This window comes from Scyliorhinus torazame, chromosome 22, assembly GCF_047496885.1.
Source record: "Scyliorhinus torazame isolate Kashiwa2021f chromosome 22, sScyTor2.1, whole genome shotgun sequence".
In the NCBI taxonomy this organism is placed as follows: Eukaryota; Metazoa; Chordata; class Chondrichthyes; order Carcharhiniformes; family Scyliorhinidae; genus Scyliorhinus; species Scyliorhinus torazame.
In genome coordinates, this window is record NC_092728.1 from 16773582 (window position 1) to 16794521 (window position 20940).

Sequence of the window (20940 nt, forward strand, 5' to 3'; positions counted from 1 at the left end):
TAGGTCCCCGGAGCCTGGCGGACGGGCGGGAGGAGGTGATGGAAACAAGGTGCCGCTGATTATATTCCTGACGGACGGGGAGCCCACCTCCGGGGTCACCTCCACCAACACCATCGTCAGCAACGTCAAGGAGGCCATGGGGGGCTCCGTGTCCCTTTTCTGCCTGGGCTTCGGTGACGATGTGGATTTCCCCTTCCTCCAGCGGCTGTCACTGGACAATCGGGGCGTGGCCCGGCGCATCTACGAGGACGCGGACGCCCATCTCCAGCTCACGGGCTTCTATGATGAGGTGGCCAGCCCCTTGCTCTTCGACATCCAGCTCGACTACCTCGACGACCGGGTGGAGGACGTGACCCGGACCCTCTTCCCCGCCTTCTTCAACGGCTCGGAGCTGGTGGTGGCCGGCAGGCTGAAAGGCCCGTCGGACGGGGCCCTGCGGGTGCGGCTACAGGCCTCAGGCTCGGCAGAGGCCCTGGAGTTGGAGAACGAGATCCAGCTGAACGGGACTGAGCCCGGCCCGGCCTGCCCGCAGGCCGGGACCCGGGCCGGGGGCTTCGTCCAGAGGCTCTGGGCCTACCACACCATTCGGGAACTCCTGCAGGCCCAGTTGAAGGTGGACGACGCCGAGGGCCGCAGGCTGCTGAAGGAGAAGGCCACCGCCCTGTCGCTCAAGTACAACTTCGTCACCCCGGTGACCTCCATGGTGGTCGTCAAGCCCGGCGACGGTGGGGAGGCGGCAACCCCGGCGGCCGCCGCCCCAGCCACCAGCGCCCGTTCCCCCTCGCCCACCGCCGGCCCGGCCCCCTCGGCCCGGAGCCCCATCCCATCGCACGCAGGCCAGTCCGCCTCAACCCCTGGGAAGGGGGCCTCCATGCCCGTTGCCCTTGGTACACCCACCCCACCGGTGCCTCCCGGCCCACCCGCTACAGAGACCACCCCACCGGCGGCAAATGTGCCACTTGTCCACGGGCCGCAACCCACGAAGGATGCTGAAGATTTGCTTGGTGCAACCATGTTGAGGTCTGGTGGTAAGTGAGCACGCCCCCACGTGCCAACAACCGCGTCCCCTCCGTTCCACGATCGCACGGGCACCAATGAAGCTTAACCCTGTCCCTCGCAACAGCCGAACCCTTGACCGCCGTGGGCACTGATACCCAAAGGCTTCGTCCCCTGTTCTCAACAGCCTGGCCAATCATTGAACAGAGAAGATAGTAGCAGGAGGAGGCCATTCGGCCCTTCGAGCCCGCTCCGCCATTCATTATGATCATGGCTGATCATCCAACTCAATAGCCTAATCCCGCTTTCCCCCCAATATCCTTTGACCCCCTTCGCCCCGAGTCCTGTATCTAACTGCTCCTTGAAAACATACAATGTTTTTGCCTCAATTACTTCCTGTGGTAACGAATTCCACAGGCCGACCACTCTCTGGGTGAAGAAATGTCTCCTCATCTCTGTCCGAAATGGTCTACCCCGTATCCTCAGACTGTGACCCCTGGTTCTGGACACCCCCCACCATCGGGAACTTCCTTCCTGCATCCACCCTGTCCCGTCCTGTTAGAATTTTATCGGTTTCTATGAGATCCCCCCCTCATTCTTCTGAACTCCAGCGAGAACAATCCTCACCGACTCAATCTCTCCTCGTACGTCACTCCCGCCATCCCAGGAATCAGCCTGGTAAACCTTCGCTGCGCTCGCTCGAGAGCAAGAACATCCTTCCTCAGAAAACGAGACCAAAACTGCCCACAATACTCCAGGCGAGGCCTCACCAAGGCCCTGTACAATTGCAGCAACACATCCCTGCTTCTGTACTCGAACCCTCTCGCGATGAAGGCCAACACACCATTTGCCTTCTTTACCTGTACGCTTACCTTCAGTGACTGGTATACGGGGACACCCAGGTCTCGTTACACATTCTCCTCCGAATTTATGGTCTTCAGATAATAGTCTGCCTTCTCGTTTTTGCTATCAAAGTGGATAACCTCGCATTTATCCAAATTATACTGCATCTGCCCCCACCAGAGGAAAGTTTCTCTCGATCGACCTCATTGAATCCTTTAATCATCTTAAACCCCCTTGCTTGGCGCATCTAGTGAATAGGACGGTAGCATCTGGGCAGCACGGTAGCATTGTGGATAGCACAATTGCTTCACAGCTCCAGGGTCCCAGGTTCGATTCCCGGCTTGGGTCACTGTCTGTGCGGAGTCTGCACATCCTCCCCGTGTCTGCTTGGGTTTCCTCCGGGTGCTCCGGTTTCCTCCCACAGTCCAAAGATGTGCAGGGTAGGTGGATTGGCCGTGATAAATTGCCCTTAGTGTCCAAAATTGCCCTTAGTGTTGGGTGGGGTTACTGGGTTATAGGGATAGGGTGGAGGTGTTGACCTTGGGTAGGGTGCACTTTCCAAGAGCCGGTGCAGATTCGATGGGCCGAATAGCTACCTTCTGCACTGTAAATTCTATGGTAATCTATGAGAAGCCCGTTCTGTGCAACCTGTCCTCAGAAGCTAACCCTTACAGTACCGGGATACTTCTGGGGAATCTATGATGCACCCACATCCCCCCTAACCCATCCCTACCAACTCCAAGGCCAATATATTCTTCCTGAAATGGGGGCCCCAGAACTGAAAGCAGTTACTCCCTCCTGTGCAATTACTCTCTCAGTGACCCTTTCCAAGGCCAATACATCCTTCCTGAGGTAGGGGGGGCCACACAACTGAAAACAGTTACTCACATCTGCACAATTAGTCTCTCAGTGACCTTATCCAAGTCCATATATCCTTCCTGAGGTATGTCAGGCCCTAGAACTGAAAACAGTTATTCCCATCTGCGCTATTAGTCTATCACTGACCCTCTCCGAGGCCAAATCTTTCCTTCCTGAGGTGGGGTTGGGGCGGGCGATAGAACTGAAAAAGGTTGCTCCCATCTGCGCAATTAGTCTCTCAGTGACCTTCTTCAAGGCCAAATATATCCTTCCTGAGGTGGGAGGCCCCAGTATTGAAAACAGTTACTTCCATCTGCGCAATTAGTCTCTCAGTGACCCTCTCTGGACACCCCCCACAAAGAACAAAGAAATGTACAGCACAGGAACCGGCACTTCGGCCCTCCAAGCCCGTGCCGACCATGCTGCCCGACTAAACTACAATCTTCTACACTTCCTGGGTCCGTATCCCTCTATTCCCATCCTATTCATGTATTTGTCAAGATGCCCCTTAAATGTCACTATCGTCCCTGCTTCCACCATCTCCTCCGGCAGCGAGTTCCAGGCACCCACTACCCTCTGCGTAAAAAACTTGCCTCGTACATCTACTCTAAACCTTGCCCCTCTCACCTTAAACCTATGCCCCCTAGTAATTGACCCCTCTACCCCGGGGAAAAGCCTCTGACTATCCACTCTGTCTATACCCCTCATAATTTTGTAGACCTCTATGAGGTCACCCCTAACCTCCTTCGTTCCAGTGAGAACAAACCGAGTTTATTCAACCGCTCCTCATAGCTAATGCCCTCCATACCAGGCAACATTCTGGCAAATCTCTTCTGCACCCTCTCTAAAGCCTCCACATCCTTCTGGTAGTGTGGCGACCAGAATTGAACACTGTCTCCCCAGAAGACAGTGAGGATCCAAAGATTTCTGTCAAGGCCTCAGCAATTTCCTCTCCAGCCTCCTTCAGTATTCTGGGGTAGATCCCTTCAGGCCCTGGGGACTTATCTACCTCAATATTTTTTAAGACACCCAACACCTCGTCTTTTTGGATCACAATGTGACCCAGGCTATCTACACACCCTTCTCCAGACTCAACATCTACCAATTTCTTCTCTTTGGTGAATACTGATGCAAAGTATTCATTTAGTACCTCGCCCATTTCCTCTGGCTCCACACATAGATTCCCTTGCCTATCCTTCAGTGGGCCAACCCTTTCCCTGGCTACCCTCTTGCTTTTTATGTACGTGTAAAAAGCCTTGGGATTTTTCTTAACCATATTTGCCAATGACTTTTCGTGACCCCTTTTAGCCCTCCTGACTCCTTGCTACTTTCCTTATATTCCACGCAGGCTTTGTCTGTTCCCAGCCTTTTAGACCTGACAAATGCCTCCATTTTCTTTTTGACGAGGCCTACAATATCTCTTGTTATCCAAGGTTCCTGAAAATTGCCGCATTTATCCTTCTTCCTCACAGGAACATGCCGGTCCTGAATTCCTTTCAACTGACACTTCAAAGCCTCCCACATGTCAGATGTTGATTTGCCCTCAAACATCCGCCTCCAATCTATGTTCTTCAGTTCCCGCCTAATATTGTTATAATTAGCCTTCCCCCAATTTAGCACATTCATCCTAGGACCACTCTTATCCTTGTCCACCAGTACTTTAAAACTTACTGAATTGTGGTCACTGTTACCGAAATGCTCCCCTACTGAAACATCTACCACCTGGCCGGGCTCATTCCCCAATACCAGGTCCAGTACCGCCCCTTCCCTAGTTGGACTGTCTACATATTGTTTTAAGAAGCCCTCCTGGATGCTCCTTACAAACTCCGCCCTGTCTAAGCCCCTGGCACTAAGTGAGTCCCAGTCAATATTGGGGAAGTTGAAGTCTCCCATCACAACAACCCTGTTGTTTTTACTCTTTTCCAAAATCTGTCTAGCTATCTGCTCCTCTATCTCCCGCTGGCTGTTGGGAGGCCTGTAGTAAACTCCCAACATTGTGACTGCACCCTTCTTGTTCCTGATCTCTACCCATATAGCCTCACTGCCCTCTGAGGTGTCCTCCCGCAGTACAGCTGTGATATTCTCCCGAACCAGTAGCGCAACTCCGCCTCCCCTTTTACATCCCCCTCTATCCCGCCTGAAACATCTAAATCTGGAACGTTTAGCTGCCAATCCTGCCCTTCCCTCAACCAGGTCTCTGTAATGGCAACAACATCATAGTTCCAAGTACTAATCCAAGCTCTAAGTTCATCTGCCTTACCCGTAATACTTCTTGCATTAAAACATATTCACTTCAGGCCACCAGACCCGCTGTGTTCAGCAACTCCTCCCTGTCTGCTCTGCCTCAGAGCCATACTGTCCCTATTCCCTAGTTCTCACCTTCTGACCTATTGCTCCCGTGCCCACCCCCCTGCCATACTAGTTTAAACCCTCCCGTGTGACACTAGCAAACCTCGCGGCCAGGATATTTATGCCTCTCCGGTTTAGATGCAACCCGTCCTTCTTATATAGGTCACACCTGCCCGGAAGAGCTCCCAGTGGTCCAGATAACGGAAATCCTCCCTCCTACACCAGTTGTTTAGCCACATGTTTAGCTGCTCTATCTTCCTATTTCTAGCCTCACTGGCATGTGGCACAGGGAGTAATCCCGAGATTACAACCCTCGAGGTCCTGTCTTTTAACTTTCTGCCTAGCTCCCTGAACTCCTGCTGCAGGACCACATGCCCCTTCCTGCCTATGTCGTTAGTACCAATATGTACAACGACCTCTGCCTGTTTGCCCTCCCCCTTCAGGATGCCCTCTACCCGTTCGGAGACATCCTGGACCCTGGCACCAGGGAGGCAACATACCATCCTGGAGTCTCTTTCACATCCACAGAAGCGCCTATCTGTGCCCCTGACTATAGAGTCCCCTATTACTATTGCTCTTCTGCGCTTTGACCCTCCCTTCTGAACATCAGAGCCAGCCGTGGTGCCACTGCTCTGGCTGCTGCTGTTTTCCCCTGATAGGCTATCCCCCCCGACAGTATCCAAAGGGGTATACCTGTTTGAGAGAGGGACAACCACAGGGGATTCCTGCACTGACTGCCTGCCCCTTCTGGTGGTCACCCATTTCTCTGCCTGCACCTTGGGTGTGACCACATTTATATAACTGCGATCTATGACGCTTTCCGCCACCTGCATGCTCCTAAGTGCATCCAATTGCTGCTCCAACCGAACCATGCAGTCTGTGAGGAGCTCCAGTTGGGTGCACTTTCTGCAGATGAAGCCATCCGGGACGCTGGAAGCCTCCCAGACCTGCCACATCTCACAGTCAGAGCACTCCACCCCTCTAACTGAGATTGCGTCAATTAATTAAAATTAAAAGTTTTTTTTTTTTAATTTTAAATATATTTTAAATTTTTTTTCAAAGTTACTGTTAACTATCTGTTTCCTAGCACTAGATTTCTAATAGAAATGCGATAGCTAAATATAGTACTCTCCGATCTCTGGCTTAGATACCCCTCTAAATTATAATTAAGTAATTATGTTTAATTAGTTACGAATGCTTAATTTTTTAAATTTAGTGTAGATTCCCAACCAGCCACTCGGGTCACAGCTTTTCTGTGATGTCACTTCAGTTTCCCCCCCGACACACACAATTTGAAAAAGGTATAAAAGTAAAAATGAGTAAAAATCACTTACTTACCTTCTTACCTTCTGAGGGTCTTAGATGTTCTCAGGTTCTCTCCCTGACAGAGACTGCTCCTCCTCCTCCGAACGGCTCCCGAAACTAGGCCGCGATCTTTTAAAATCTCCGCTCTGACTCGCAGCTCCCGCGCTTTTTAAATCTCCCGGCTCTCTCTCCTCTCGCGAGTCATCACTGATGCCAGTCTAAAGCAGCAGGAATCTGCTTGTTTGAATTAAAGGCTGCAATCAGCCTGCCCCTTGGCCGTAACGATACAGTAGACATTAAAGTCACAGGCCATTTAATCATCCATGAATCGAAGTGATAGTTGCAACAATGAAAGGAAGGGAAAAATAAGGGAATAGGCGGGAACAGACAGGAGGGCCCTCACAAAGGGGAGCAGCTTCAGTCGGAACTTTCCAAAGGGAGTGGGGTTCTCAGGGCGAAGGGGTAAAGGGTAGAGGAGGGGGTGCCACGTAATTGAGTGATCTGCCATCTCGAGGCGCTGTGGGTTGAACGACCTCCTTCTGCGCAATAGTTTTGACTCCAAATCCATGCTTCCCCTCACTCTTGTTAACAGCCTCTCATGTGGAACTTTGTCAAAAGCCTTCTGGAAATTCATCTAACCAACATCCATCCAGCACTTAAGGGGCTGGTTTAGCACAGGGCTAAATCGCTGGCTTTGAAAGCAAACCAAGGCAGGCCAGCACGGTTCAATTCCCGTAACTGGCGGCGGAATGTGGCGACTAGGGGCTTTTCACAGTAACTTCATTTGAAGCCTACTTGTGACAATAAGCGATTTTACTGGGGCTGTTTAGCACAGGGCTAAATCGCTGGCTTTGAAAGCAGACCAAGGCAGGCCAGCAGCACGGTTCAATTCCCGTAACAGCCTCCCCGAACAGGCGCCGGAATGTGGCGACTCGGGTCTTTTCACAGTAACTTAATTGAAGCCTACTTGTGACAAGAAGCGATTTTCATTTTTCATTTCACTATGATGGTGACAGGTTGCAAAACGTCTAGGGGTTTACTTTGATAGGTTTTCCCCCCCCCCCCCTTTGTAATTATATTCTACGTGGACTCGGAACATTCGGATGTTCATTGTTGTTCTATTCCCAACAGAACTGCTTGTCCAACCATTACCGCTCCTTGATTATCACGGTAAGCAAACGTGAGAGAACCGCACCGTTGGTAAGTGGACTCAATGAGGGGGGAAACGGTCTCAGAGGCATGATTGCGGGGACAGAACACCAAAGGGAACCATGGAACATAGATAGAACATAGAACATTACAGCGCAGTACAGGCCCTTCAGCCCTCGATGTTGCGCCGACCTGGGAAACCACTCTAAAGCCCATCTACACTATTCCCTTATCGTCCATATGTCTATCCAATGACCATTTGAATGCCCTTAGTGTTGGCGAGTCCACTACTGTTGCAGGCAGGGCATTCCACGCCCTAACTACTCTCTGAGTAAAGAACCTACCTCTGACATTTGTCCTATATCTATCTCCCCTCAATTTAAAGCTATGTCCCCTCGTGCTAGCCATCACCGTCCGAGGAAAAAGGCTCTCACTGTCCACCCTATCCAATCCTCTGATTATCTTGTATGCCTCAATTAAGTCATCTCTTAACCTTCTCCTCTCTAACGAAAACAGCCAGGCGAAGCGCAAAGACCTGACATCCTCCAGCGACAATCGGCCATGGGCCCGACCGAATGGAGCAGCGTGCTCCTTCGCCTGCCTGTCGTGGGCCAGATCGAGGGCAGGCCGTGCTCAGCCAGCCCAAGCTTGTAAAAAAAAAAAAAAAATGGCCACTGTTCTACATGATTCCCCAAATGGGGAGCACTTGCTGAACAATCCAGAGTGCGCTGACGGAGACACGAATGGCCAATTTACGTTCAGTAATGATGTCTGCTTGCCCGAAGGATGTTTAAATTTGAATTTGAAATTTGAAATGATTCCCGATAGCAGGCGAGGCTCAAACGAATGACATTTGATTCTACCTCTGGCCACCGGATTGGTGAACCACAGCAATGTTCCTGGTTCGAATCTCACCACGGCTGATGGTTCCAATCAAAATTCCGTCCTGTGGCAGGCGCGGGGAAGAGGAAACGTAAAAAATAATTAATTAATACTTGCTCGAGGGGCCGTGGGTTCAACGCGGGGGACAGGTGCTCTGCAAAAGAAAGGGACGTGTCCAAGCCGCATGCCTTTTTTTTGCTTTGAGTTTGCCTGTGGGGATCTAATAGCGCCCCCCAGGGGGCATTCCCAAGGTTCGGTCGACCGGAGCTGACTTGCCAACCAATCAGCAATTAGACAACGCGGTCAACCCCTGACATTTTGGCTTTCCCTTGAGTGCGTCGGCGATGCGTCTCGCGTTTCAGCAAATATCAAGCTCAGTGACTGCCCGGCGAGAATTGTCACCTCAATTTGGGGCCTCTTGTTTCAGACGTGAAAACCGATCCACAGTTAGACTGGGACTGGCCGGACGTCAACACGGATGAGGGTGAGAGCTGATTGATATTTTTACCCAGTCCGTCAATCAGATAGGGCAAAGGGAACTTCACTCTGTATCTAACCCCGTGCTGTACCTGTCCTGGGAGTGTTTGATGGGGACAGTGTAGAGGGAGCTTTACTCTGTATCTAACTCCGTGCTGTATCTGCCCTGGGAGTGTTTGATGGGGACAGTGTAGAGGGAGCTTTACTCTGTATCTAACCCCGTGCTGTACCTGTCCTGGGAGTGTTTGATGGGGACAGTGTAGAGGGAGCTTTACTCTGTATCTAACCCCGTGCTGTCCCTGTCCTGGGAGTGTTTGATGGGGACTGTGTCGAGGGAGCTTTACTCTGTATCTAACCCCGTGCTGTGCCTGTCCTGGGAGTGTTTGATGGGGACAGTGTAGAGGGAGCTTTACTCTGTATCTAACCCGTGCTGTACCTGTTTTGGGAGTGTTTGATGGGGACAGTGTAGAGGGAGCTTCACTCTGTATCTACCCCTGTGCTGTACCTGTCCTGAGAGTGTTTGATGGGGACAGTGTAGAGGGAGCTTTACTCTGTATCTAACCCCGTGCTGTACCTGTCCTGGGGTGTTTGATGGGGACAGTGTAGAGGGAGCTTTACTCTGTATCTAACCCCATGCTGTACCTGTCCTGGGAGTGTTTGATGGGGACTGTGTCGAGGGAGCTTTACTCTGTATCTAACCCCGTGCTGTGCCTGTCCTGGGAGTGTTTGATGGGGACAGTGTAGAGGGAGCTTTACTCTGTATCTAACCCCGTGCTGTACCTGTCCCTGGAGTGTTTGATGGGGACAGTGTAGAAGGAGCTTTACTCTGTATCTAACCCGTGCTGTACCTGTTTTGGGAGTGTTTGATGGGGACAGTGTAGAGGGAGCTTCACTCTGTATCTACCCCTGTGCTGTACCTGTCCTGGGACTGTTTGATGGGGACAGTGTAGAGGGAGCTTTACTCTGTATCTAACCCCGTGCTGTACCTGTCCTGAGAGTGTTTGATGGGGACAGTGTTGAGGGATCTTTACTGCATATCTAATCCCGTGCTGTACCTGTCCTGGGAGTTTTTGATGGGGGCAGTGTAGAGGGAGCTTTACTCTGTATCTAACCCCGTGCTGTACCTGTCCTGGGAGTGTTTGATGGGGACAGTGTCGAGGAAGCTTTTCTCTGGATCTAACCCCGTGCTGTACCTGTCCTGGGAGTGTTTGATGGGGACAGTGTAGAGGGAGCTTTACTCTGTATCTAACCCCGCGCTGTACCTGTCCTGGGAGTGTTTGGTGTGGATAGTGTAGAGGGAGCTTCACTCTGTATCTAACCCTGTGCTGTACCTGCCCTGGGAGTGTTTGATGGGACAGTGTAGAGGGAGCTTTACTCTGTATCTAGCCCCGTGCTGTACCTGTCCTGGGAGTGTTTGATGGGGACAGTGTAGAAGGAGCTTTACTATCTATCTAACCCCGTGCTGTACCTGTCCTGGGAGTGTTTGATGGGGACAGTGTGGAGGGAGCTTTACTCTGTTTCTAACCCCGTGCTGTACCTGTCCTGGGAGTGTTTAATGGGGACAGTGTAGAGGGAGCTTTACTCTGTATCCAACCCCGTGCTGTACCTGTCCTGGGAGTGTTTGATGGCGACAGTGTAGAGGGAGCTTTACTGTATATCTAATCCCGTGCTGTACCTGTCCTGGGAGTATTTGATGGGGACAGTGTAGAGGGAGTTTTACTCTGTATCTAACCCCGTGCTGTACCTGCCCTGGGAGTGTTTGATGGGGACAGTGTAGAGGGAGCTTTACTCTGTATCTAACCCCGTGCTGTACCTGTCCTGGAAGTGTTTGATGGGGACAGTGTAAAGGGAGCTTTACTCTGTATCTAACCCTGTGCTGTACCTGTCCTGGGAGTGTTTGATGGGGATAGTGTGGAGGGAGCTTTACTCTGTATCTAACCTCGTGCTGTACCTGTCCTGGGAGTGTTTGATGGGGATAGTGTGGAGGGAGCTTTACTCTGTTTCCAACCCCGTGCTGTACCTGTCCTGGGAGTGTTTGATGGGGACAGTGTAGGGGGAGCTTTACTCTGTATCTAACCCCGTGCTGTACCTGTCCTGGGAGTGTTTGATGGGGACAGTGTAGAGGGAGCTTTACTCTGTATCTAACCCCGTGCTGTACCTGTCCTGGGAGTGTTTGATGGGGACAGTGTAGAGGGAGCTTTACTCTGTATCTAGCCCCGTGCTGTACCTGTCCTGGGAGTGTTTGATGGGGACAGTGTAGAGGGAGCTTTACTATCTATCTAACCCCGTGCTGTACCTGTCCTGGGAGTGTTTGATGGGGACAGTGTGGAGGGAGCTTTACTCTGTTTCTAACCCCGTGCTGTACCTGTCCTGGGAGTGTTTAATGGGGACAGTGTAGAGGGAGCTTTACTCTGTATCCAACCCCGTGCTGTACCTGTCCTGGGAGTGTTTGATGGCGACAGTGTAGAGGGAGCTTTACTGTATATCTAATCCCGTGCTGTACCTGTCCTGGGAGTTTTTGATGGGGACAGTGTAGAGGGAGTTTTACTCTGTATCTAACCCCGTGCTGTACCTGCCCTGGGAGTGTTTGATGGGGACAGTGTAGAGGGAGCTTTACTCTGTATCTAACCCCGTGCTGTACCTGTCCTGGAAGTGTTTGATGGGGACAGTGTAAAGGGAGCTTTACTCTGTATCTAACCCCGTGCTGTACATGTCCTGGGAGTGTTTGATGGGGACAGTGTAGAGGGAGCTTTACTCTGTATCTAACCTCGTGCTGTACCTGTCCTGGGAGTGTTTGATGGGGAGAGTGTGGAGGGAGCTTTACTCTGTTTCTAACCCCGTGCTGTACCTGTCCTGGGAGTGTTTGATGGGGACAGTGTAGGGGGAGCTTTACTCTGTATCTAACCCCGTGCTGTACCTGTCCTGGGAGTGTTTGATGGGGACAGTGTAGAGGGAGCTTTACTCTGTATCTAACCCCGTGCTGTACCTGTCCTGGGAGTGTTTGATGGGGACAGTGTAGAGGGAGCTTTACTCTGTATCTAGCCCCGTGCTGTACCTGTCCTGGGAGTGTTTGATGGGGACATAGTAGAGGGAGCTTTACTATGTATCTAACCCCGTGCTGTACCTGTCCTGGGAGTGTTTGATGGGGACAGTGTGGAGGGAGCTTTACTCTGTTTCTAACCCCGTGCTGTACCTGTCCTGGGAGTGTTTGATGGGGACAGTGTAGAGGGAGCTTTACTCTGTATCCAACCCCGTGCTGTACCTGTCCTGGGAGTGTTTGATGGCGACAGTGTAGAGGGAGCTTTACTGTATATCTAATCCCGTGCTGTACCTGTCCTGGGCGTTTTTGATGGGGACAGTGTAGAGGGAGTTTTACTCTGTATCTAACCCCGTGCTGTACCTGCCCTGGGAGTGTTTGATGGGGACAGTGTAGAGGGAGCTTTACTCTGTATCTAACCCCGTGCTGTACCTGTCCTGGAAGTGTTTGATGGGGACAGTGTAAAGGGAGCTTTACTCTGTATCTAACCCCGTGCTGTACATGTCCTGGGAGTGTTTGATGGGGACAGTGTAGAGGGAGCTTTACTCTGTATCTAACCTCGTGCTGTACCTGTCCTGGGAGTGTTTGATGTGGACAGTGTAGAGGGAACTTTACACTGTATCTAACCCCGTGCTGTACCTGTCCTGGGAGTGTTTGATGGAGACAGTGTAGAGGGAGCTTTACTCTGTATCTAACCCCATGCTGTACCTGTCCTGGGAGTGTTTGATGGGGACAGTGCAGAGGGAGCTTTATTCTGTATCTAACCCCGTCCTCGATTTGAATATGTGACATTTTTCTCAAATTGGCAGCACACGTATCGGGATTCATAGCATTCGATGACTCAACATCATACTTTTTCTCTGGTAAGTTCGAACTGGGGCCCACTGTAATTTACACGGGAAATGGGGTGGAGTGTGTTTCTGAGGAGTCACGGGGATCACATGTATTCTTTTATGTAGTCACAGAATTGTTGATGCACGAAGCTTGATTTTAATTACAGGTGCCGAACAACTAGGCCCAAACCAACAACTAGGCCCCGATAAAAAATTGGGCCCCAACTAATAACTAAGCCCCGACCAACCAATAGGCCACAGACAAACAACTGGGCCCTGGCCAACAACTAGGCCGAAACCAAAAACTAGGCCCTGAACAAACAACTGGTCCCCGACCAATAACGAGGCTGCCAAGAAACAACTAGGCCCCAAATAAATAACTAGGCCCCGAACAAACAACTAGGCCCCAAACAAATAACTAGGACCCAAACAACAACTAGGCCCCGAGCAAATAAATAGGCCCCGAACAACAACTAAGCCCCGAACAAACATCTGTGTCCCGACCAACAACTTGACTGCAAACAAACAACTAGGCCCCAACAACAACTAGGCCCCGAGCAACAACTAGGCCCCGAACAACAACAAGGCCCCAATCAACAACTTGGCCCCAATCCGGCAGAGAGCAACAGATCCCTTTTCCCATTCTTGTTGCCAGGGTTACCGCCCAGTTGAACATCATTCCTGTCGGCTTTATCGCGCCCCCCCCCCCCCCCCCCACCTCGACGCCCACCAAGTGCAAGGCGCTGATGGACAGCCATTTTGTGGCACCCTCCCTCTCTCCAATATATCCTGCAGTCCGTAAAGGAATCCAGCCAAATGGTGAAGTTAAATCACGTGCACAACATCTTCCTGTGATAATTTCCCCTCCGCACCAGAGTTTCACTCCGACGTAGGCCCCAAATAAATAACTAGGCCCCGAACAAATGACTAGGCCCCAAACAAATAACTAGGCCCCAAACAACAACTACCCGAAGGCTCTGAGACACGCCTGGCTGTTTGACTAGTGTGGGAAGAGAAGGGGGTGCCGATTCCAGATTTAATTCACCACATGACCTGATTGCCCCACTCTGCAGCCATTATACAACCCACCGCTGCAGCTCTCCTTGAGGTGACTCACTACCAAATTGGAACATGCTGGGCTGTCCGCCAAGCGGCCTTTTTGTTTAACCCCAATTTCCTATAGTTTTTCTAATCTGGGAAAGAGAAATGCTCACCGCAGGTTTTTTTCTCTCCGAGGTGCAGTGCCTGGAGAGTGAACTTCAATTGCTGGAGACCCACGGGGGCCACTCCAGGACAGTTGATCACCTCGAACCGGCGGCAGCCATCTTGTAGGCCTAAGGCTTTCGGTTACTTCGAGTGTTTGGTGCATGGGCTCCACCCAGCCCCATTCCTGTACTTCGGCCTGTTTGAGAGGAGGATGCGGCTGGAGCTGGTGGCTCTCCCAGCTAAGCTCTGGCCTTAGAACGTCCAGATGCCCTCCACTCTCCTTGCTGAGTGCGTTCACTAATTGCCAATTAGAACACAAGATGTCCAATTTATGCTCAGCAGCAGCCCAAAAATAATATTGTCTTTGGACCATCCGTTCTTTTTAGTTTTGGTTTATTGCAGGAGGAATAAATATCAGTCCAACAACACTGTGACAATTCATCCCGGACCCCCACCCCCACCGTCCCCCCAACCCCACCGTCCCGTCCCCCCCCCCCACCATCCCCCCTTCTGGGATCTTTATACCCACTTGGGAGGGCAGAAGGGTAATTTTGCGTCATTCTGACAAACAGCCCCTCCCACAGTGCAGCCCTCCCTCAGCACTGACCCTCCGACAGCGCGTACCTCCCTCAGCACTGACCCTCCGACAGCGCGTACCTCCCTCAGCACTGACCCTCCGACAGCGCGTACCTCCCTCAGCACTGACCCTCCGACAGCGCGTACCTCCCTCAGCACTGACCCTCCGACAGCGCGTACCTCCCTCAGCACTGACCCTCCGACAGCGCGTACCTCCCTCAGCACTGACCCTCTAACAATGCGGCGCTGGCTCAGCACTGACCCTCCGACAGTGCGGCGCTCCCTCAGTACTGACCCTCCGACAGTGCGGCACTCCCACAGTACTGACCGTCCGACAGTGCGGTACTCCCTTAGCACTGACCCTCTGACAGTGCAGCGCTCCCTCTGCACTGACCCTCCTACAGTGCGGTGCTCCCTTAGCACTGACCCTCTGACAGTGCAGCGCTCCCTCTGCACTGACCCTCCGACAGTGCGGCGCTGCCTCAGCACTGACCCTCCGACAGTGCGGCATTCCCTCAGCACTGACCCTCCGACAGTGCGGCTCTCCCTCAGCACTGACCCTCCAACAGTGCGGTGCTCCCTCGGCACTGACCCTCCGACAGTGCGGCGCTCCCTCAGCACTGACAATCCAACAGTGCGGCGCTCCCTCAGCACTGACCCTCCGATAGTACGGCACTCCCTCAGCACTGACCATCCAACAGTGCGGTGCTCCCTCAGCACTGACCCTCCAACAGTGCAGCGCTCCCTCAGCACTGACCCTCCGACAGTGAGGCGCTCCCTCAGCACTGACCCTCCGACAGTGCGGTGATGCCTCAGCACTGACCCTCCGACAGTGCGGGGCTTCCTCAGCACTGACCCTCCGATAGTTCGGCGCTCCCTCAGTACTGACCCTCCAACAGTGCGGGGCTCCCTCAGCACTGAACCTCCGACAGTTCAGCGCTCCCTCAGCACTGACCCTCCGACAGTGCAGTGCTCCCTCAGCACTGAACCTCCGACAGTGCGGTGTTCCCTCAGCACTGACCCTCCCACAGTGCAGCGCTCCCTCAGCACTGACCCTCCGACAGTGCGGCGCTCCCTCAGCACTGACCCTCCGACAGTGCGGCGCTCCCTCAGCACTGACCCTCCGACAGTGTGGCGCTCCCTCATCACTGACCCTCCGACAGTGCTGTGTTCTCTCAGCACTGACCCTCCGACAGTGCGGCGCTCCCTCAGCACTGACCCTCCGACAGTGTGGCGCTCCCTCATCACTGACCCTCCGACAGTGCAGTGTTCCCTTAGCACTGACCCTCCGACAGTGCGGTGCTCCCTCAACACTGAACTTCCGACAGTGCAGTGTTCCCTCAGCACTGACCCTCCGACAGTGTGGCGCTCCCTCAGCACTGACCCTCCGACAGTGCGGCGATCCCTCAGCACTGACCCTCCGATAGTACGGCACTCCCTCAGCACTGACCATCCAACAGTGCGGTGCTCCCTCAGCACTGACCCTCCAACAGTGCAGCGCTCCTTCAGCACTGACCCTCTGACAGTGCGGTGCTGCCTCAGCACTGACCCTCCGATCGTGCGGCGCTCCCTCAGCACTGACCCTCCCACAGTGCAGCGCTCCCTCAGCACTGACCCTCCGACAGTGCGGCGCTCCCTCAGCACTGACCCTCCGACAGTGCGGCGCTCCCTCATCACTGACCCTCCGACAGTGCGGCACTCCCTCAGCACTGACCCTCCCACAGTGCAGCGCTCCCTCAGCACTGACCCTCCGACAGTGCGGCGCTCCCTCAGCACTGACCCTCCGACAGTGCGGCGCTCCCTCAGCACTGACCCTCCGACAGTGCGGCACTCCCTCAGCACTGACCCTCCGACAGTGTGGCGCTCCCTCATCACTGACCCTCCGACAGTGCTGTGTTCTCTCAGCACTGACCCTCCGACAGTGCGGCGCTCCCTCAGCACTGACCCTCCGACAGTGTGGCGCTCCCTCATCACTGACCCTCCGACAGTGCAGTGTTCCCTTAGCACTGACCTTCCAACAGTGCGGTGCTCCCTCAACACTGACCTTCCGACAGTGCAGTGTTCCCTCAGCACTGACCCTCCGACAGTGTGGCGCTCCCTCAGAACTGACCCTCCGACAGTGCGGCGATCCCTCAGCACTGACCCTCCGATAGTACGGCACTCCCTCAGCACTGACCATCCAACAGTGCGGTACTCCCTCAGCACTGACCCTCCAACAGTGCAGCGCTCCTTCAGCACTGACCCTCTGACAGTGCGGTGCTGCCTCAGCACTGACCCTCCCACAGTGCGGTGCTCCCTCAGTACTGACCCTCCGACAGTGCGGCGCTCCCTCAGCACTGACCCTCCGATAGTTCGGCGCTCCCTCAGCACTGACCCTCCGACAGTGCGGCGCTCCCTCAGTACTGACCCTCCGACAGTGCGGCGCTCCCTCAGCACTGACCCTCCGATAGTTCGGCGCTCCCTCAGTACTGACCCTCCAACAGTGTGGTGCTCCCTCAACACTGACCTTCCGACAGTGCGGTGTTCCCTCAGCACTGACCCTCCGACAGTGCGGCGCTCCCTCAGCACTGACCCTCCGACAGTGCGGCGCTCCCTCAGCACTGACCCTCCGATAGTACTGCGCTCCCTCAGTACTGACCCTCCGACAGTGCGGTGCTCCCTCAGCACTGACCCTCCGACAGTGCGGTGTTCCCTCAGCACTGACCCTCCCGCAGTGCGGTGTTCCCTCAGCACTGACCCTCCGACAGTTCGGCACTCCCTCAGCACTAACCCGCCAACAGTGCAGTGTTCCCTCAGCACTGACCCTCCGACTGTGCGGCGCTCCCTCATCACTGACCCTCCCACAGTGCGGCGCTCCCTCAGCACTGACCCTCCCACAGTGCGGCGCTCCCTCAGCACTGACCCTCCCACAGTGCGGCGCTCCCTCAGCACTGACCCTCCGACAGTGCGGCGCTCCCTCAGCACTGACCCTCCGACAGTGCGGCGCTCCCTCAGCACTGACCCTCCGACAGTGCGGCACTCCCTCAGCACTGACCCTCCGACAGTGCGGCGCTCCCTCAGCACTGACCCTCCGACAGTGCGGCGCTCCCTCAGCACTGACCCTCCCACAGTGCGGCGCTCCCTCAGCACTGACCCTCCGACAGTGCGGCGCTCCCTCAGCACTGACTCTCCGACAGTGCGGCGCTCCCTCAGCACTGACTCTCTGACAGTGCGGCGCTCCCTCAGCACTGAACCTCCGACAGTGCGGCGCTGCCTCAACACTGACCCTCCGACAGTGCATTGTTCCCTCAGCACTGACCCTCCGACAGTGCGGCGCTCACTCAGCATTGACCCTCTGACAGTGCGGCGCTCCCTCAGCACTGACCCTCCGACAGTGCGGCGCTCCCTCAGCACTGACCCTCTGACAGTGCGGCGCTCCCTCAGCACTGACCCTTCGACAGTGCGGCGCTCCCTCAGCACTGACCCTCCGACAGTCAGGCGCTCCCTCAGCACTGACCCTCCGACAGTGCAGTGCTCCCTCAGCACTGACCCTCCCACAGTGCAGCGCTCCCTCAGCACTGACCCTCCGACAGTGCGGCGCTCCCTCAGCACTGACCCTCCGACAGTGCGGCGCTCCCTCAGCACTGACCCTCCGACAGTGCTGTGTTCTCTCAGCACTGACCCTCCGACAGTGCGGCGCTCCCTCAGCACTGACCCTCCGACAGTGTGGAGCTCCCTCATCACTGACCCTCCGACAGTGCAGTGTTCCCTTAGCACTGACCCTCCGACAGTGCGGTGCTCCCTCAACACTGACCTTCCGACAGTGCAGTGTTCCCTCAGCACTGACCCTCCGACAGTGTGGCGCTCCCTCAGCACTGACCCTCCGACAGTGCGGCGATCCCTCAGCACTGACCCTCCGATAGTACGGCACTCCCTCAGCACTGACCATCCAACAGTGCGGTGCTCCCTCAGCACTGACCCTCCAACAGTGCAGCGCTCCTTCAGCACTGACTCTCTGACAGTGCGGTGCTGCCTCAGCACTGACCCTCCCACAGTGCGGTGCTCCCTCAGTACTGACCCTCCGACAGTGCGGCGCTCCCTCAGCACTGACCCTCCGATAGTTCGGCGCTCCCTCAGCACTGACCCTCCGACAGTGCGGCGCTCCCTCAGTACTGACCCTCCGACAGTGCGGCGCTCCCTCAGCACTGACCCTCCGATAGTTCGGCGCTCCCTCAGTACTGACCCTCCAACAGTGTGGTGCTCCCTCAACACTGACCTTCCGACAGTGCGGTGTTCCCTCAGCACTGACCCTCCGACAGTGCGGCGCTCCCTCAGCACTGACCCTCCGACAGTGCGGCGCTCCCTCAGCACTGACCCTCCGATAGTACTGCGCTCCCTCAGTACTGACCCTCCGACAGTGCGGTGCTCCCTCAGCACTGACCCTCCGACAGTGCGGTGTTCCCTCAGCACTGACCCTCCCGCAGTGCGGTGTTCCCTCAGCACTGACCCTCCGACAGTTCGGCACTCCCTCAGCACTAACCCGCCAACAGTGCAGTGTTCCCTCAGCACTGACCCTCCGACTGTGCGGCGCTCCCTCATCACTGACCCTCCCACAGTGCGGCGCTCCCTCAGCACTGACCCTCCCACAGTGCGGCGCTCCCTCAGCACTGACCCTCCCACAGTGCGGCGCTCCCTCAGCACTGACCCTCCGACAGTGCGGCGCTCCCTCAGCACTGACCCTCCGACAGTGCGGCGCTCCCTCAGCACTGACCCTCCGACAGTGCGGCACTCCCTCAGCACTGACCCTCCGACAGTGCGGCGCTCCCTCAGCACTGACCCTCCGACAGTGCGGCGCTCCCTCAGCACTGACCCTCCCACAGTGCGGCGCTCCCTCAGCACTGACCCTCCGACAGTGCGGCGCTCCCTCAGCACTGACTCTCCGACAGTGCGGCGCTCCCTCAGCACTGACTCTCTGACAGTGCGGCGCTCCCTCAGCACTGAACCTCCGACAGTGCGGCGCTGCCTCAACACTGACCCTCCGACAGTGCAGTGTTCCCTCAGCACTGACCCTCCGACAGTGCGGCGCTCCCTCAGCATTGAGCCTCTGACAGTGCGGCGCTCCCTCAGCACTGACCCTCCGACAGTGCGGCGCTCCCTCAGCACTGACCCTCTGACAGTGCGGCGCTCCCACAGCACTGACCCTTCGACAGTGCGGCGCTCCCTCAGCACTGACCCTCCGACAGTGCGGCGCTCCCTCAACACTGACCTTCCGACAGTGCAGTGTTCCCTCAGCACTGACCCTCCGACAGTGTGGCGCTCCCTCAGCACTGACCCTCCGACAGTGTGGCGATCCCTCAGCACTGACCCTCCGATAGTACGGCACTCCCTCAGCACTGACCATCCAACAGTGCGGTGCTCCCTCAGCACTGACCCTCCAACAGTGCAGCGCTCCTTCAGCACTGACCCTCTGACAGTGCGGTGCTGCCTCAGCACTGACCCTCCGATCGTGCGACGCTCCCTCAGCACTGACCCTCCCACAGTGCGGCGCTCCCTCAGCACTGACCCTCCGACAGTGAGGCGCTCCCTCAGCACTGACCCTCCGACAGTGCGGCGCTCCCTCAGCACTGACCCTCCGACAGTGCGGCGCTCCCTCAGCACTGACCCTCCGACAGTGTGGCGCTCCCTCATCACTGACCCTCCGACAGTGCTGTGTTCTCTCAGCACTGACCCTCCGACAGTGCGGCGCTCCCTCAGCACTGACCCTCCGACAGTGTGGCGCTCCCTCATCACTGACCCTCCGACAGTGCAGTGTTCCCTTAGCACTGACCTTCCGACAGTGCGGTGCTCCCTCAACACTGACCTTCCGACAGTGCAGTGTTCCCTCAGCACTGACCCTCCGACAGTGTGGCGTTCCCTCAGAACTGACCCTCCGACAGTGCGGCGATCCCTCAGCACTGACCCTCCGATAGTACGGCACTCCCTCAGCACTGACCATCCAACAGTGCGGTGCTCCCTCAGCACTGACCCTCCAACAGTGCAGCGCTCCTTCAGCACTGACCCTCTGACAGTGCGGTGCTGCCTCAGCACTGACCCTCCCACAGTGCGGTGCTCCCTCAGTACTGACCCTCCGACAGTGCGGCGCTCCCTCAGCACTGACCCTCCGATAGTTCGGCGCTCCCTCAGCACTGACCCTCCGACAGTGCGGCGCTCCCTCAGTACTGACCCTCCGACAGTGCGGCGCTCCCTCAGCACTGACCCTCCGATAGTTCGGCGCTCCCTCAGTACTGACCTTCCAACAGTGTGGTGCTCCCTCAACACTGACCTTCCGACAGTGCGGTGTTCCCTCAGCACTGACCCTCCGACAGTGCGGCGCTCCCTCAGCACTGACCCTCCGACAGTGCGGCGCTCCCTCAGCACTGACCCTCCGATAGTACTGCGCTCCCTCAGTAC

The 20940-nt window shown here is 55.5% G+C and overlaps 2 protein-coding genes across 2 annotated transcripts in view; one reads left to right on the forward strand and one right to left on the reverse strand.

The window, feature by feature from the left end:
• Positions 1 to 20940, reverse strand: part of atp2b4 (ATPase plasma membrane Ca2+ transporting 4) — a 386143-nt gene that overhangs the window by 176862 nt on the left and 188341 nt on the right. The window lies entirely within an intron of this gene.
• itih6 (inter-alpha-trypsin inhibitor heavy chain family member 6) overlaps positions 1 to 20940 on the forward strand; it is a 106894-nt gene that overhangs the window by 69224 nt on the left and 16730 nt on the right. The window contains exons 8-11 of the mRNA XM_072487923.1: positions 1 to 1028; positions 7483 to 7521; positions 8810 to 8866; positions 12706 to 12759. The exon at positions 1 to 1028 is cut by the window's left edge and continues 52 nt beyond it. Coding sequence (XP_072344024.1) covers positions 1 to 1028; positions 7483 to 7521; positions 8810 to 8866; positions 12706 to 12759 — 1178 coding nt within the window. The remainder of the gene's footprint in view (positions 1029 to 7482; positions 7522 to 8809; positions 8867 to 12705; positions 12760 to 20940) is intronic.